Below are 17,257 nucleotides of genomic sequence, written 5' to 3' on the forward strand. Positions count from 1 at the left end.
GTTTAATTTCCATCAAATGTTTATTACTTTTGTCAGATTCAAGTTATTTTTATGGCCAATGTGGGATTTTATTTTATTACGTGAGGTGTACACAGGGATGGCAGATAATTTGTAATACAGTATATTAAAAAAAATCTTAAGTGTCACTTGAGACACTTTTTTAAAATATAAAATGTGGTGTTTTTAACACGACTGACTAAACACATGATGTACATGATGATTATTTTAGGAAAATAAGTAAGAGCCTAATATGGCACCACATATTTTTGCTACTGGTACCGGTCTACGTCAAAACAATTTTTTGTTGCGGGCTACATCGTAGTAATGGTTTCCTTCGGAGGGCCCTTTTGCCTGTGACCCCAAATAAATCTATGATCGCCTAATAATCACATGTTGTATACAAGACAAATGGAATAACTAGTTTGAGAATCAGAGGCCAATATAACTGTTTGTTTAAATATTTGTAGCAAAAAAAAAACATTGCAAAATCAATGTTTTTAAAAGTGAAAACAATTTGTAATATTTGTGTTTCAGCAAGAAACGAAGTAAATGCCCGTAATTTGCTTTTGCTGTCCACGCAAAATGACGTAGTGGGCATGACGTAAACCATATAAGTCATCAAACACCATAAAGTAATACTTTTTAATATGTTACTAATTAATGGCTCTCACGACAATGACTTATTTTTTCTGAATTATTGATAGAGAAATGGTAGAAGCAATGCCGTGCCTGCCTCCAAACTCTGTAAGGTTGCTAAGTCAAGTGTTATTTTGTAAATATTCTTAACATCTGCTAAAGTACATTAAATCTAAAATGGAAATAATAACCATCCTTATATACGTTGTAACTATACACCAAATAGTGAAATGTTTTATTTGTATCTATTTTATTTTTTAAAACTGGTTTATATTCTGTAATTTTCTTTATAACTCGCCATTTCATTTTGCAATGCAGTCACACCGTGGCGCTGTTGTTTGTATGACGTTGACGCACAATCCCGAGAGGCGACGAAGAAGATCTCCGGAAGCTCGTATTTGCGAACACGCGGTACGTCCGGCCTTTCTAGCAGCGAAGCAAGAGGCAACATGGTGAGTCTCTACGGTTCTCTTTTAATGAGTAAATGTAAGTGTTTATCGCAGTTAAGCTTCATAGCAGATGTCAAATATAAACGCATAAGCAACTTAGGTCGCTCTATGGTTGTCTTTTAATAAGTAGGCCACACTCGACAATAAGTAAAATGCTAGTTTAAACTACACTAGCATTTACTGGCGTCGATGAGCTAAGTTGCTATGTGCTAACGCAATGGCGACATTGGTAGCCGGAAAGCTCATTTCGTGGTGCGATTGATGATTTGAAACTCGCGACGGTCTAGTAATTTAATTGATGGAATTTGTGTCTTCTAATATTATAGGACTAGATATAGGGGTGAAGTAGTCGGTGCGTTAAATGTGATCTTTTCACTTAAGAGCTCGTGTGAAGCGAAGCAAAAATACGTGCTTCACTTGGCTCTCTCGTCTGAGATGATATTTGTTGAGCTGATGTACTGCTGATGCATTCACAACTGCTTACCAAAAGACTGAGACTTGAGATGTCAATTTTGGGCACTGTGCTATCCGACTGCATTGTTTTGATTCTCAGCCCCTGGCGAACTGGCGTAAATGGAGACTGTCCAATTTTTGCCTCTTTCTAACCATTTTTGACATCCTGTTAAATCTCATTTCATGCAGGCCAAGATAAAGGCAAGAGATTTGCGTGGTAAGAAGAAGGAGGAGCTGCTCAAGCAGCTGGATGACCTGAAAAATGAATTGTCACAGCTTCGTGTGGCCAAAGTAACCGGCGGTGCTGCGTCTAAGCTGTCGAAGATGTGAGTACTGTGTGAAATAATGAATTCGTTGGACGTCTTGATGTCGGCTGGGCAATATGGCCCAAAATTCATATCACGGTATAAACGTCATCCCTTCACGGTAACTATATATCACAATATAGAATTAAGTTATTTGTTTTTTTTTAATAAATCATTTGATTCCAGGTTTACATAGTCCTTTATAGAAGCTATATAGATAAAAAAACAATGAAAGAATAAATTTACTTTAGATAACCTTTATTGTTTAAATCTAAAATCTAAATTAAAAGTCAGCACTCTGGTGCAAAAAAAAAAATATTCAGTGCGCTACACTAACTTGCACTGGTAGCACCGTTGCTACCAACTTTTTCAGTTGGTCGCACCACTTTTTGGGGGTGGATACAGCTTGACCGAATTTGCTCATGTATAGTTATCTCAATTTGCATTGTGTAGTGTCATATGACGTAAAGAATGACAGCGATTCAACATTGCAGGGGGTGCAATATGTAAACACGTAACTAATGAAAATAAAATAAAACTGCTATACTATGATCCGGACTGTGTACTTCCTGTTCATTGTTTTGTTTAAAAGGGACTATATTAAAGGTTAGGGGTGTGAATTGCCTAGTACCTGGCAATTCGATTAGTATCACGATTCATAGGTTACCATTCGATTCAATACAGATTAATCCCGGCATGAATCTATAAAATTGATTGTTGCAATTTTTTTACTCAAATTTGGAAAATACTAATCAGTAAACTTGTACATGTATAATGTATTTATCTGAAAATTCAGGCTTATAGCCACTGCATTTAGCAAACAGGTTGGAATCTGTTTCATGTTTGAACAGCACTGAAATAAAATCTCAAAATCTTTACCTTCCGCAAAATTTATAGTGGAAGTGGCAACCTTGTATTGAATATACCGTTTATATCCCCCAGCACTAGCTTGATGTGGTTCTGATTTGAATGTCATCAATCCATTATGTACACGTTTAGGTTGAACATCGTGTTGGGCAACAATGACTTGGCTTAATCACATATGTCATGTACTGTGGAGAATGAATATGCTGTCACATTTTGAGTTGATATATAACCTACAGGTTAAGATGATTGCAGATGTAGTTTGTTCTGGTCTCTGAATGTGTTTACACTGTATCTGTCTTTTGCAGTCGTGTTGTCCGCAAATCTATCGCCAGAGTCCTGACGGTCATCAACCAGACTCAAAAGGAGAATCTAAGAAAGTTCTACAAGGTGAGAAAGAGTAATTTGCACCAGTATGTCTGCATGTGACTTGAGGTTTCACTTTGATACTCTTGTTGTTATTTCTTGAGCTGATACGTTGACAACTGCATACCAAAAGTCTGAGGCGTGATGTCGGTGTTATTCACAACCCTCTATTTCTTAAATGCATTACAATCACAAGTAGGCCAACATTGTTTCCATTTACATTTTTCTTAGTTGTGATTTTTTTAGATTTGATTTTATTCCTCTTCAGTGCTGCTCTTGTATTTTTACGTTACTTTTTGGATGTTAGTACTGTATGTGTGTTGACAAGGCCAATATTAGAGTTTGATGGTATGATCCTCGTGAACAAAAATATTGTATTGCATATATCACAGCTGACATTTTGTGAAATATTACAGTGAATAAAACAGCCCATTTTCTCCCAATCAACAGTTTTATTTTTAAACGTAATATAGAATATTTGGTACAGAAGAAATGTGCACCATGTTAGTACAAATACATTTTAACATAGGTTTTAAATCTTAGTGTCAGTGTCTCATCACTGGTGAGCTATTTTTAGAACCAGATGTGAGCTATTCATTTTGTCCTTGGAGCTAACGAGTACCCGTTGGCGGTTTTTTTGACTATGCACGTTAATCGGAGCAAAAAGATATCTGTTTGCAGTGTTTTTTTGTCGCGAACCAAGCCGCATTTTAGACCTATGATCCACCATCGGTCCTCATCTAGATGTGATTGTTGCTGCTCCTGCTGCTGCAATGATTTAATTGCCCTCACAAAATTGAATGTGTTGCAATTTTTTTAGGCACTGAAAATATATGATTACTGTTTGAAAGACACGTCATGTGGCCACACAAATTTTCATGTACTTGAGTTGGGTGCAAGGACAAACATAACCCAAATAAATAAATAAAAAACACACTTACAAACTAATTTATAGCATTGGCTGCTTGATCTTCACTTCCTTGTGTAACTGGGTCTTATTTGATTGATTTTAGGGCAAGAAGTACAAGCCCCTGGATCTGAGGCCTAAGAAGACCAGAGCTCTGCGTCGCCGCCTCAACAAACATGAGGAGAGTCTGCGCACAAAGAAACGGCAGAGGAAAGATCTTCTTTACTCAATGCGCAAATTTGCTGTCAAAGCTTGATGCGTTTTCTATATACTAAATAAAACATGTTCAAGTTGGGCCTTTTGTCCTCTTCACTATTAACTTGGTTAGTCACTTATGCTTCTATAAACTATAATTAAATAGAATCTGAATAGCCTTTTTTGTCATTATATACAATACAACCCCTTTGGTGCCATAATGTAAAAGAATATGCGCTGCTAATGGAATATAATGAAATAAAAAGTACAAAAACCTAAAAGTTATATTCCACAAAAGTACAAATATTGCACGCACAGGTGCTATTAGAATATCTTCGAAAAGTTGAATACTTTCTGTAACTTCATTCAGAAAGCAGCTCAAGTGATTTCAATTATTTGCTTGTTTATTTGCACATTATTTGGGCTTCCAGCTCATAAAATCCACAAAAATAGGATGTGAAGAAATAACCATGCTTACTTCCCAGTATTTTGCATGGGGGGTAAAAAAAATATGAATAGATGGATGGTGTTTTCAAAATGATATGTCAATCTTCAATAGTTGATTGGATTCCCTTTGCCTTCACCGCTGCCTTGATGCGCAGTGGCATTGCCTGGGGGTCCTGGAGGCCCAGGCTTTTTTGATGCTTGCGGTTAGCTTTTTGTTTTTGGGTCTGGTGGCCCTCATTTTCCTCTTGTATTACAGTACTATCCTGAGGAAAGTGACGGCCACCAGACCCAAAAACAGCTGACAGCAAGTATCAAGAAAGCCTGGGCTTCCAGGACCCCCAGGCAATGCCACTGCGCATCGAAGCAGTGATTCAGGCAAAGGGAATCCAACCAAACTATTGAAGATTGACATACCGATTTGAAAATACCATTCATCTTTTTTTTATGCAAGGTGATTTCTTCACATTATTATTTTTTGAGGATCCGGTTTTCATTGGTTTTATGAGCTGGGAGCCCAATTAATATAAAAATAAACAGATAAATGCTTAAAATCACTTAAGTTTAAGACTTTTTGAATGAAATTATGGAAATTCTTCTACTTTTTGAAGATATTCAAAAAAAATTGACGAGCATCAATATGTCAACATAATTGCAGATCTGGTAGAACAGTTCAGACTTTTGATTCTGAATGAATATCTGTCCGAGTTTCGTGTGACCTCTGGCGACCAAGTGTAGCAGTTGGAAGTGAAGTCGCTGCAACTGCACTTTCTTCATCACAGTGATGTTACAGTTGGCAGTCCAGGAGAGGTTGTCAAGAAGTCTGCAAGATCAGAAATTGAATGGTGTGTACCCATTTCACGCAGTCCCCGTTTACATAGAGGATCTGTAAACGTGCAAGCTTTCTGTCAGTGGACAATATCAGAATAGAATTCTGTTTGCTAGCATATAAATACACTAGCTGCCTATATGCTCATAATAAACAACAATGCAGTTGTGAGCAAAATTATTAGTTCCACTTATCAAATTGGACAAAACTTGATTTCTCCGTGGAAATGGCCACTAACAACACATGTTGCACTGTTGTTATTTGAGTAACAAATACAATCCAAAGATGACTGGTGAGTGTTCTTTTGTGACCTCCAGGATGAGTCATCACTGTGATCGTTGGGTGTGTATCTTTCCAATAAAAGACAATGTGATACGTACAGTATCTCCATATGTGGGGTATGATACAATTCAAGAGTTCACTGCAGTCCTAAAAAATTACGATTGACTTTGCAACTTTGCCAGATACATGTCAGTTACCTTACACTTTACGCAACACAAGAAAAGGGCAAGCATTTTTTTTACCGCACTGTGTATTAGATGAGTTTTGTGCCAAAACTGCACAAGCAGTCAATTAAGGACACAATCAAAACGCTGGTGTTTGAAAGATGCTGCTGTGAGCAAAGTTGACCCAAGGAATGTCTGGAATGACCGCCACCTTGATTCTAATTGCTTTCCTAGTAACACCGAACTGTCAGCTGCCCATCAACCATTAACCAACAAGTTTGTCACTGTGCACCACTCCACCATGAGCTTTCTCCTCAGACTGTGTGTCTGTTTTAGCGTGTTTCCCTTATTTGTGTGCCCACATCTGGTTTCCACCAAGAAGTCCGGCTGCTTCAGAGTCAACAACTGCAAATGCATCATGAAGGATGGCAGTGGCGTGATAAATCTGCAAGCTATGGGAGACGCAGATGGTTTCCTGGGGCGGATGAAGCCTATCCATGAAGAGGACGGGCCAGTCAATGCCGAGTTCCTGCTCACCTTCAGCCCGTGCCAGTCTTTCTCGCAGCCGGAGGACCTGACAGGAAGTGACTGTACCAATGTTGCTGCATGCCTCATTGTCAGGTACAGCCACTGCTGAGATAGAAAAAAACAAGAAGAGAAGAGAATAGCCATATTAAATTTGTTTACAAGTATTTTAGTCATGTTGCAGCTTTCCATGATCAGACACTTTTCTATGCATCTATACTCTCTCACGCAATTTAGTTACTTTCTTAGGGTTATCTGCCAGTATTGCCAACTCATTTTCAAGAAAAGATGTCTATTGGTTGCTTTAAGTTGCTCAATAAAGTTGCCATTGAGTGATGAACATTAAGTGGATTACATACACTGGCAATTCAAAAAATGAACATAATGAGACAAAAGTTGTTTATTTTGAAACACTAACCAATATATTGTATGCGCTGTGTGAGAACTTGGTCAGTACAGTACAGAGAGAAAGAAACAGAATACAAATAAGCTGCAATGTAGTAAAAAAAAAATTTTTTTTAAATTTGGGGTCCCAAATTACCAGTTAAGAATCACTAATTTAGAGGGAAAATGCATGTTATAAGTTAAGTGTTTTACTTAAGTTTCAAAACTAATCATGAAAGTACTTTTGTTGTTAGGTGGGAAAAGTTGCTAAATCGGGCAACAAAATTGCTGCTATTACAGTTAGTTTTTTCCCCTGTATGCGATGCATGTTTGTTGAGCTGTTATGTCGCAGGTGACCAGCAGGGGCCACCCTAAACACATGGCTCTGCTGTACAGTATTATGCTCTGATGTTCCTGTGGCAATTGAGATTCCTGTTATAAATGCGTAGCATTTGTTTTTAAAACCTCCTGCATACATATGGCAAGTATAGTAAGTATAGCGACTGGGCAATATGATCTGCAGAACTCAGAATGATATTCAATAGATGAGCTGTAGTATAAAACTTCTGTTACTTAAAGATAATAAAATGCAGAAGTGTTTATTTAACAGCAAGTTTAATGGTGTGCGTTTAGGAGACTAATACAGTGGTTCTAATTGGCTTTCTTGTGTAGTTAACCTAGAACAGGGGTGTCCAAACTTTTTTCCCCAGACCGGGTTGTATACAGAAAAATCATAGGATTCAAGGGCCACTACTTTAAACTTAATTTATAAAACATGCTAAAGCCAATACATCAATCAATAATATTTTATGTTTAAATATATTACTATATTCTTATTTTTGAAAGCTACTACATCAAAGCTTTCTGTTAAAAGTCTTAAGCCAAATAGTTAAGAATTTTCAGGTAGTCCACTGCCTGTATATGCCACCAGAATTGATCTGCTCGTGCACATTCCCGCATTCAGAACAAAAACATGAGAAATTTTGACTAAGCTGCACTATTTAAAGCTCCAAGATCATTAATGTGGTATGTTTCGAAAATCTGACCTTGACATTTCTGAAAAGGAAAGACTTCAGCCAGAGGTCAAAAATATTAATTTGTTACTATAGCATTTGTAAGTTTGTGTATTTTGAAAGGTGTTTTGATAGGCTTACCTTCCTCAGTCAATTTGCAGGCAAAATATGCCTGACAGTGTAATACTGTGTAATCATTCATTTTACCCTTCATTTCTTCTATGTTGCCTTACATTGATTATCACAAGACTCACTTGCTGCCTGTGTGTGTATGTACCCAAGTGCTGCGAGTGAAACCTCTTGTTATCCGTTTTCTTTGGAGACGAGTGATTAGGAACAAATGCTGCACATGGCAATATATCAAGGCCAGGGGAATTAAATTAGGGTTGCAGGCCATGTTTAATGTGATTTGTAGTACATGCAAACAACAAAAACAACAAAAGGATGGCAGACCACAACTGTATTTTTTTAGACCAAAAAATGGTAGATACTGTATAACTGCGTAATGCCGCACACTAATCAAAATTACAAATATTTTGTCTGTGAGAACAGGTATCAAAGGTTCAACAGAGACATTCACCGCTATATCAGCTTTGGTGGACATGATGGCAATGAATTTCATTACAATGATACTCTGAGGACACTTTCTGTCTCCTACTTTGGTGAGCTTTTAATTGCCAGCGTTCATTTTTCATGCCCAGCCATTCAATTGACAGCGTCACTCTTGTCCTCTCGTTCCAGGGCTCAATGAACTTCCACTGACGATTGTGCATTATTATTGTAATCCAAATGAGTCTTCATCCTTTATTCGGGACCAGAGGCTGAAGGTAGAGGAGCCCCTGCAAATCTGGGTGGAGAGTCCCTGTGCTTGCCCAAACGCCTGCGCTATTGGAGATCTGGGTCTTGGCTCCATCTTCCTTATTATCCTGTCTCTCAGTGCTGCTGCTTACTTCATACTTGGTAATTATGTTTTTCTGTTTGACATAGGATCAAAACAAAACTGTCAAGGTGATGAGGCCTACTACGGACTTAATACATGGCGAGGAGTCCGTTTCCACACAAGTCTGATTACTACGAGACAGATTGTCTTGTTTTAACTCACACAGCCACATAAATGATATTTTTATTAATAAATTATAGGAGGAAAACATATAGACTTTGTGGTAGGTTCTCCAGTGTTTGGATAATAGTATGATATCAATATATTTGCTATTGAGCACTAAGCGTGAATAATTGATGTCATATTGGGCGTCTTGCCTGAAAATGAAGGGATTACAGGGTGACAAATAACCTTCCTAAATAGTGCTAAACTGGGACCAACCAATTAACTGTTTGTTTTTGGATGAATACTCATTGGAAAAAATATATATAAAAGTTTAAAAAGCAAAAAATTATACTTTATAAATATACTGTAATTATAATCCCCGATTACAATGAAGTTGGGACCCTGTGTAAAGTGTTAATGAAAACAATGCAATAATTTGCAATTCCTACAAACAAGCTGATCACTATTCAAACTGATAAACTTTTTAAAAATGTTTAATTATTATGGGACTGCTGAAAGCAGCACATATTACTCTCCACCCTAGAAAATCCCCAGATTTGTCCGCAAAAATGCAGCCCGTACCGTAGATCGCACCGGGACAAATGAGGTATCAAACGATGCGGCTCGATCTGACTCGGTGCGGCATTACTTTTCTAGGAATTCCGAGTTACCATGGCGACGCAATTCCCCAAAAACTCCCAAAAAACTCCCATAGGAAATGAATGGAGAAAGGGAGAACAAATTACAGATCAAGCACCTTTTTCCAAGACACGCTGCGTGCGCATACGTTATCCGACCGATATGAATTTTAGCTCATTTTGTAGCAATTTTTCCCATCTTTAGCTCAGTGTCGAAATTTATTTTAAGGAATGAAAGCTCTCCCCCCTGTGCGGGTTCAAAGACAGTGAGTGAAATAGCCTTCTATTACACTCTGTGGAGCAATTAGGCTTTGAGTGGCGGGAACCAAAAAAATATATTTCCAAAAGTTTCACTTCAACTCGTCACCATGGCCACAATCTTTGCTCACTAGACATCAAATTCTCACATTTTGTAGTGACAAGTCTCTTCTTTCAGACAAACTAACTTTTATTTGGCTAAGTTGTCATTTAGTACCTTTATTTTCACTTTAAGCGAGGAGAAGTCGGACTAACTCGCCTATCTTTTCCATGTTAAATTCGCCTCCTTTTTCCTCTTCATTTTGGATAAATCATAAGTTTTCAACCTGCTCTCATTTGGTCATTTTTCATCCGATTAAAAAAGTGAGAACATGCTCGCGTTCCCCAAACCCTTGCCGTTCTAACGAGCCATTTCTTGAATCTGCATTTTGAACCGTTAAGTCGTGAGATGGTTTTGTTTGAGGTGTGTCTCTCATACAATATCAATGGAATGTGGGTGCGTGACGTCTCCAAGTCAAATGTGTGTGCGTGAAAAGTGCATTTTTCTTAAAGGGACAGTGAGATACTTTTAGTTGATGTTGATTATGATTAACTTACACATTTCTTGACCGATTCCAGTCGTTTAAATTTTAAACTGTTCAGCTCATTTACAAGAGTCAGCAGTCCCATTCAAAATTTCTGCAGGAATTTTTCTAATTATCATTATTATTTGCGAATATTGACTTAATATTATGCCTTCAACACATTCCAAAATAGCTGGGTCAGGGGCATGTTTTACCACTTTCTTTTCCTTTCATTGCCAACTTAAGTAGCTCAACAGTTTGGGGTCTCCGTTGTCTTATTTTGCACTTCTTAATCATAATGTGCCACACAGTTTCAATGTGAGACAGTAAGTGCAGCTATTTCTCCAGATACTCTGAATCTTTTGATGATATTATGGACTGTAGATGATTAAATCTCTACATTTCTTGCAATTGTACATTCAGATATGCTGTCCTTAAACTGTTGGACTATTTGCTCATGCAGTTGTTCACAAAGTGATGAATCATGCCCCATCCTTGCTTGTCAACAACTGAGCCTACAATAAGTGAAATCCACGATATAGAAATAGCCTTTTAAATACACCATTGGGATGTTTTCATTGCATTTATGGCACTTATTTTTAATACAAAAAAGTACACTGAGAGAGAGCAAAAGCAATGGACAGGACTAAAATCTTGTACAGTGTTAGTCAGTGTTCCGATCCCTCTGTGTTTATAGTACATAAATCCCTTTTTATTTACACAATCTTCAGTTTCTTCCATAATCATGCCCAAAGATGTACATTATAAAACAAGTCTACAGTTGTTAAAGTAAAAAAAATAATAATTGTGTCCCCATAGGGCCATTATTTTTGCAGCAAGCAGTAAACAACATTTAAGACAAACAAAACATAAAAAACTAAAAGCATAGAAGGTTTAAGAAAATTTGAGAAAAAGTATTCACTTTCTGTAGGCGTAAAAAGTAGGATTTCAGAGGATTAAAATTTGACTTAGGGCCTTTTTGAATCTCGAAAGAAAGAAATTTCCTTTCCAATCCTTGACCCAGTATTGTTTGTCATCATGGGAATTTTACGCTGTGCTTTGTGTAGTCCCTTACTCAGGGCCTGCTTACCTTGAATGACTCTACCAGGGGCATAACACCGTCGACTATGTATAATAGCTCCTAGGATCATTGGGACGCAGAACTCCCATTCTCCCACAATAGGTTAAGGTCAATGACTACAGTAAACGTCAGAATCTTCAATAGCGTGTCTGTTCTATCCTGTGGTGTATTCTTTTGACAGGCTCCTGTGCACTGAGACCTTTTCGGGGGAGCAGTGGTGTTCAAATCTCTCCAGAACACAATGTGTGGTGTATGATCTGCTACCTCTTCACCGAGAAAAGGCCAGCAAGAAGACAATATACAGACATGACACATTCGGATGCAACGCTGAAAGACCAGATGCTGTCTTAGGTTGAAGTTATGTAACTTTGTGCTGTGTGTCTTGTGCTAAGTCATTAATTGTTTCTTTATTTCATGCTTGTTTGTTTATATTCATGAAACATATACACCACACGTGATATGTGTTTACAGTGTTTACTGTTTAGTATCTTGAGAGCAGGAAGCAAAAGTGGAAGTTTCCTTACCTTCCTTATTTCACACATTCGGTTCACCTGCACAATCAAATGAGATCCAATAATTGCCTTTGCAAAGACAATACAGTAGAGCTTCCAAGGACAAACAAAATCCATTCAGATATATAGGTTGACTTACAATTTGTTCCAATTTCCAAACAAATGTTCAATAAAAATAATGAATTCATAATACCTTCTTTAATCTTTATTGATACAAGCAATATTTTTGGTAGCATTACAACATTCTTAACTTAAGTCCCTGACAACTGGCACAATAACGGTGTAAGACAAGTATAGTGTAAGTCATTTATTGTCACATTGTTATTCATTAGTCCAAAGCAGTGTGGCATCTCTCTCAAGCTAGCAGCTCTCCAAAGGCACATATTGGATTTAAAATGTGTACACACTAGTGTTAATTTCGTCAACGAAAATAAAATAAAATAAAATAAAAATAATTTCATCAACACACATTTTTCACCGGGCTAAAACTAGACTAGACTAAACTAAACTAAAACCCTCTCTAATAAACAGTAACTGGGACTAAATCAGTATGCATTTCCGTCGACTAATGAAGGCAAATGAAAATGTACTTCACTTAATAAAAAGTAAAATCTATGGACATTTTAGTTCATGAACAAAAACGAGGAAAATGATATGATTTTGTAAAATCTTGCCTCTGCTAATCTGTCACTGTGACAACTGTTATGTGACACAGTGTCACGCCCTCTTTCAAATTGCAGCTAGCGAGTGCAACATGCACAAACACATGGGACAGACAGGAGACGGATTCACAGTGAAAGGTTAAAAAAAAGTAAATTATAACATTAATCCAATGGCCATAACATTCCAACATTAATGTTAAACCGACTGCTAACTCATGCTGGCTAATTTACTAGCTTACTAGCATGTAGTCATAGTAGATATACAGTAATTGTGTGTTGTTGTTTTTCATCAAAAATATGAGAGAACATTTTATGTGACTGCAATTGGCTGGCAACCAGTTCAGGGTGTACCCCGCCTACTACCCGAAGCCAGCTGGGATAGGCTCCAGCGCGCCCCGCGACCCTTGTGAGGAAGAGTAGTTAAGAAAATGGATGGATGGATGGAATTTTATGTGAAATAGTTTTAAATCCAAAATGTTCAACATTATCTACTTACAAAAAAAATACAGGGGTTTAATGGTTGTCCTGACTAAAATTAGACTAAAACATTGAAAACAACTCATGTTGTCCTCCATGAACAAAATGCCCGTCAGTAGAAATGCACCAAAAAACTTGTGCCTGTGCTGCCTCGTGTTGATATGCTCTCCATTGGTGTGTGATTTACTTTGTTTGAATTCCTCTAACTGCTGGATGTTCGCATGTAGCGCAGTCACGGAGCGTGCAATAATGTGGTGGTAAAGTCCGCAAAACATTCTAATTTTGCACAAGTTTGGTTTTGGTTTCCTGACACCAGTCTTGCTGACTAAGCAAGACTAAACATATATTGGCCCAGTAGCTCCTCCACACTGGACACAGAGATGAAACATTCATCCTAAATAAAATTTAAAAAACATCAACAAGGATGTACTGCTTGTTTGTTAATGATTTTGAACATTATATCAAGAACTTGTAAGGTTTTTCTGCACTTTCGCTTTGCTGTCTTCAGGCTCATTTGAAGTAAAAGTGTGCTTTGTAGGATTTAAATTAGGAGTTTGATGTAGCCAAGCTAAAACATTACATTTCTTAGCACAGCTGATCTCCTTTGTTGTTTGACAGCGTGTTGGGGTCATTATCTTGTTGCGTGATGAAGCCCAATCAATGTGGTTGCATCTTTAAATTGGCAGACACGATGTTTCTCAAGACACATGCGGTCATTTAGCTGCTGCCAACACTTGTTACATCAATGAAGATTAGTGAGCCCGTCCCAGAAGAAGCCATGTCACTAACAGTTGCAATTTCAAAAAGTCGAAATGTCAATATTGCAGTGTTAAAATATATATATTTTATATTGTACCATTCACAGTCAGGATTTAATTTAAAAAACTATATTTCCCAAAAAATAATGCATTCGATTATCAAATCTGGTGACCCATTCTTTAGCTATTTTTATTTGACTAGGTTTATCAGTTGTGTCTTTACGCTTTGAAGAAGCTTTTCCCAATTATTTGTGCTTCTTCACTCTGACTTGAATGAATGAGCCAGATTCAATATGCAAACTGGCATCAGCCATTTTGCTCGCTGTTAGCCAGCAAATCAACACATGTTGTATTACTATATCTAAGCTAAGATAAATGTGTGTGTGCTTTTTTTTAACTTAAATTTGTTCCTGCTTATTGTGAGGGAGTTGGGCAAAATTGCTATGTATGCATTTTATTTCATGAAACCCTGCAGGGTCACCTGATTGTATGATAATGATAAACAATGACGGTGACCATTGGCTTTGTTTTTGCAAAGTGGACTTGGCAACTTCTGGATTGTGAAAACTACTGACATGATGATTAAACCATAAAGTAGGCGAACTCTCCTCCATTTCTACGTGTGACTTGCTATGAAAGGGTGGCCTATTTGTAAATGCGGTGGCATAGCAGACATCTTGCGACTAGTTAAGTGTAGTATAACGTACAGTAAATGACAACTTCTTGCAAATAATACATTTTGAGCATGTTAAATCAGAAAAGGGATGATTTACCACCTAAAACTGTTATTTTTGTACAAAGTAATCTTTCAAATATTTATACTGTAAAATGTATAGAAGGTATTTTCAAGATGACTAAATTTTACCACATTTTTTTACAGAAATATGGCAACGCAGATGCCAGATTTTTTTTCCTGTGGAATTGACTCTTTGTTTATTTGTTTTTCAGTGGTAGTCTTTAAATTCGCGAAAGTTATCTGAAAAGTAAATACTAAGTACAGAATACAAATACCCAAAAATGTACTTAGGTACACTAATGTACTAACTAAAGTATTTGTACTTTGTTACTTCCCACCACTGCCCTTTCCTCCGCTAAATGTTTGCTTGGGACTGTCCTGATGCGCACAACTTCAACAAATTCTGTTGTTCAGAATGTCGATACACTCTCGTTGTCCTTGTGAGGTTTTCTGTCCTTATTTCTTGTGCCTTTGAGGGATTTGTGTAAATTAGCAGCAGAGTGATGTAACACATTTTTCTACCTGGCAGCCATAATTAGTAGAAGTCTTCCAATTCATCTTTTGATGTCGCCCTATAATGTTTTTAGTCTTCTTTACATTTGATACATTTGAAGGGGAGTGTATATATGGGAGTGTATATATGTTATTGCTGATCCATGATGATGTCCTTGCCATTCTTGCAGGTTGTTGACAGTCTGCATGTACAGTAAAGTAGCCCTGTTACATTTTTTTGCTGTTGTTCATCGTCACTTGTCTACAAATACTTTGTAGTATTTACGTATCTATTGCATTGTATTGCACAAGTTACCAGTATGTTACAGAATAGGACAAAAGACTGCATTTTTTTAGTGTGTGTTTTAATTGCCCTTTCATACGCAACTTTTGCCACTTTCTTTCCAGCTTGAAGCCAATGAAGACATTAAGGAAATAATAAAAATCACTCCAATTTTGGCCAGCTGATAAATATCTAAATAATATTGGTTTTAATTGTATATCCTCAGAGCTTGAAAGAGTAAGCAGCAGTGTAGTGAACTAGAGCACGTTTGCTGAAAAATTCTGTGACGTCATCCTCTTTGGCTGCTTTTGGTTACGTGGAACGATCTCATGCCTTGAGCAGATTCCAAGTAGGCGGCGGGCATGCCTTTATATGTGCTACACTTCCTCTGGAACAGGATGACATCACTTCCAAGACGCCATTGTACTTTTTCATATGGATGCGGAAACTACAGATGTGGCATGGAAGACCTAATCAAAGGAAAGGTTCAGGACAGTGACATGCAGATGGCCGCTCTTGCTTGGATTTGCAAGTACGGTACCTTTTGTTCCTCATATCTTCACTGTCAGCACACGCTTCTCTGCCGCATGAAGAGGGCAAATACAGATGTGGCTCTGGAACCCCTGTACCGCCTGGTTGTTTGTGATGAGCATGCACCGTAATGTCAGTCTCGGGAGCTTCTGAGAGCAAATTCAAAAAGTCAGTCATTGTCGGATAAGCAGATATATTATCAGTTAAAAGCGCAGCTGATCCAGAGCAAACACTTGATCTAGAATGGACTGACATATTGAACAAACGCGATATATTGAACCAGAGCTAATAAATTCTGTCTTCTAACATTAAATGCCTCTGAGGAAGATCAATTACAGACATACAAGTCAGACATAATATTTATTGCAATTAGCATCTATACATTTGTATACGTAACTTCTGCTCTTGACTTTGAGTAACTCCTTTCACAGTTCATACTGGCCTATGAACCATGCCTATTAATAATGTTGCCATGACCCCCCCCCCACCCCCCTCTCCATATGTGCCCAACAGTGCTTTCATTCAATTTGCCAATTCATTCACCTTCATTTTCGAATAGTGATCCACTTCCTGCTGAGCTCTTCCCAGTTTGTCTCTTCAACCTCAGCACAGATTCTTTCCCTCTTATCGGCCTTCCATTGTCACTGGTTAGAAGTCTTACGTTTCCATTTCCTGCCCTTCTGGTGTGCAATGGCAGCCTCCCACTGCTCGGCCTTTGCTGAAGGGGGCAGCAGAAACCTTGAACTAAGACAGAAATAATGAAGAATGCTCAGATGAAGTGAAAGATGGCGATGCTGCTGCTGCTAACAACATTCATAGAAGGTTATGTGAAGATATACTTTATCTTTTGATTACTGTTAGTTTTCAACACTTTAGATTGGCAAATAATTTGTTACAATGACAGAGCCACAAGTCAGATTAGAGTACGAAGTTTGTTGTCACCTTGCAGGCCCAGAATCTCCAAGCGTGTAGAGAACAGTCCATTAGCGTCCCTGTAGGACCTTGGAAGGAGTGGGGATGTTGTTGTCACATGAAACTCTTTGGGCTGGCAACTCTCTTTCTGTTTCGCCCGCACATCCATGCTTTCATCAGAACCAGGCGTTCTCCATTGATCCTTCAGTCAACATGCTTCTGGATTTAAAACAAAACACTGGTGCAGACATGCTGTGTTTGCAGAGGAATGCAATGCAATGCTTTTATTTGTGGACACACAAAGACTGTGACACTGTGTGACAGTCTAAAATACATGGTTGCTTCTTTATCTATCTGCAATTAATTTGGCTCTTGAATCAGAATTTCATTTGTCATCGCACAAGAGCACAACCAGATTAGAAGATAAACCTTAAAAATGCTACCACATAAAAACAACACACACAGTAACTATAAAACCACCAGTCAGTGCAGA

General features: G+C 37.8%; 2 protein-coding genes and 1 long non-coding RNA gene across 4 annotated transcripts; 2 read left to right on the forward strand and 1 right to left on the reverse strand.

Moving 5' to 3' along the window:
• Nucleotides 1–937: 937 nt before the first annotated feature.
• On the forward strand, nt 938–4,275 carry rpl35 (ribosomal protein L35). Its single transcript, XM_077562585.1, has 4 exons — nt 938–1,088; nt 1,728–1,864; nt 3,016–3,097; nt 4,087–4,275. The coding sequence occupies exons 1-4, from the start codon at nt 1,086–1,088 to the stop codon at nt 4,234–4,236; spliced, it is 372 nt and encodes a 123-aa protein (XP_077418711.1). The 5' UTR covers nt 938–1,085; the 3' UTR covers nt 4,237–4,275.
• A 727-nt stretch (nt 4,276–5,002) lies between these two features.
• On the forward strand, nt 5,003–13,450 carry LOC144049160 (uncharacterized). 2 transcript variants are annotated; one of them, XM_077561842.1, is made up of 5 exons: nt 5,003–5,464; nt 6,231–6,515; nt 8,369–8,478; nt 8,558–8,776; nt 11,583–13,450. In XM_077561842.1, the coding sequence occupies exons 2-5, from the start codon at nt 6,313–6,315 to the stop codon at nt 11,750–11,752; spliced, it is 702 nt and encodes a 233-aa protein (XP_077417968.1). In that variant the 5' UTR covers nt 5,003–5,464; nt 6,231–6,312; the 3' UTR covers nt 11,753–13,450. The 2 variants fall into 2 exon arrangements, with proteins under 2 accessions (XP_077417968.1, XP_077417967.1); XM_077561841.1 differs by having other exon boundaries at nt 6,277–6,515.
• A 2,428-nt stretch (nt 13,451–15,878) lies between these two features.
• Nucleotides 15,879–16,916, reverse strand: LOC144048684 (uncharacterized). The gene is made up of 3 exons (XR_013293401.1): nt 16,795–16,916; nt 16,396–16,596; nt 15,879–16,001 (listed from the first exon to the last, which is right to left on the reverse strand). It is a non-coding gene; the product is annotated as an uncharacterized LOC144048684 (long non-coding RNA).
• Between the last annotated feature and the right edge of the window lie 341 nt (nt 16,917–17,257).

The sequence above is a fragment of the Vanacampus margaritifer genome, chromosome 3, assembly GCF_051991255.1.
Source record: "Vanacampus margaritifer isolate UIUO_Vmar chromosome 3, RoL_Vmar_1.0, whole genome shotgun sequence".
Taxonomy (NCBI): domain Eukaryota; kingdom Metazoa; phylum Chordata; class Actinopteri; order Syngnathiformes; family Syngnathidae; genus Vanacampus; species Vanacampus margaritifer.

Bases quoted from the DNA above. Each gene is read 5' to 3' on its own strand.
- rpl35 (XM_077562585.1), top strand. The intron at 1,865-3,015 runs GTGAGTACTGTG...TGTCTTTTGCAG, and splicing joins GCGTCTAAGCTGTCGAAGAT to TCGTGTTGTCCGCAAATCTA. The intron at 3,098-4,086 runs GTGAGAAAGAGT...GATTGATTTTAG, and splicing joins ATCTAAGAAAGTTCTACAAG to GGCAAGAAGTACAAGCCCCT.
- LOC144049160 (XM_077561841.1), top strand. The intron at 6,516-8,368 runs GTACAGCCACTG...CTGTGAGAACAG, and splicing joins GCTGCATGCCTCATTGTCAG to GTATCAAAGGTTCAACAGAG. The intron at 8,777-11,582 runs GTAATTATGTTT...TTCTTTTGACAG, and splicing joins TGCTGCTTACTTCATACTTG to GCTCCTGTGCACTGAGACCT.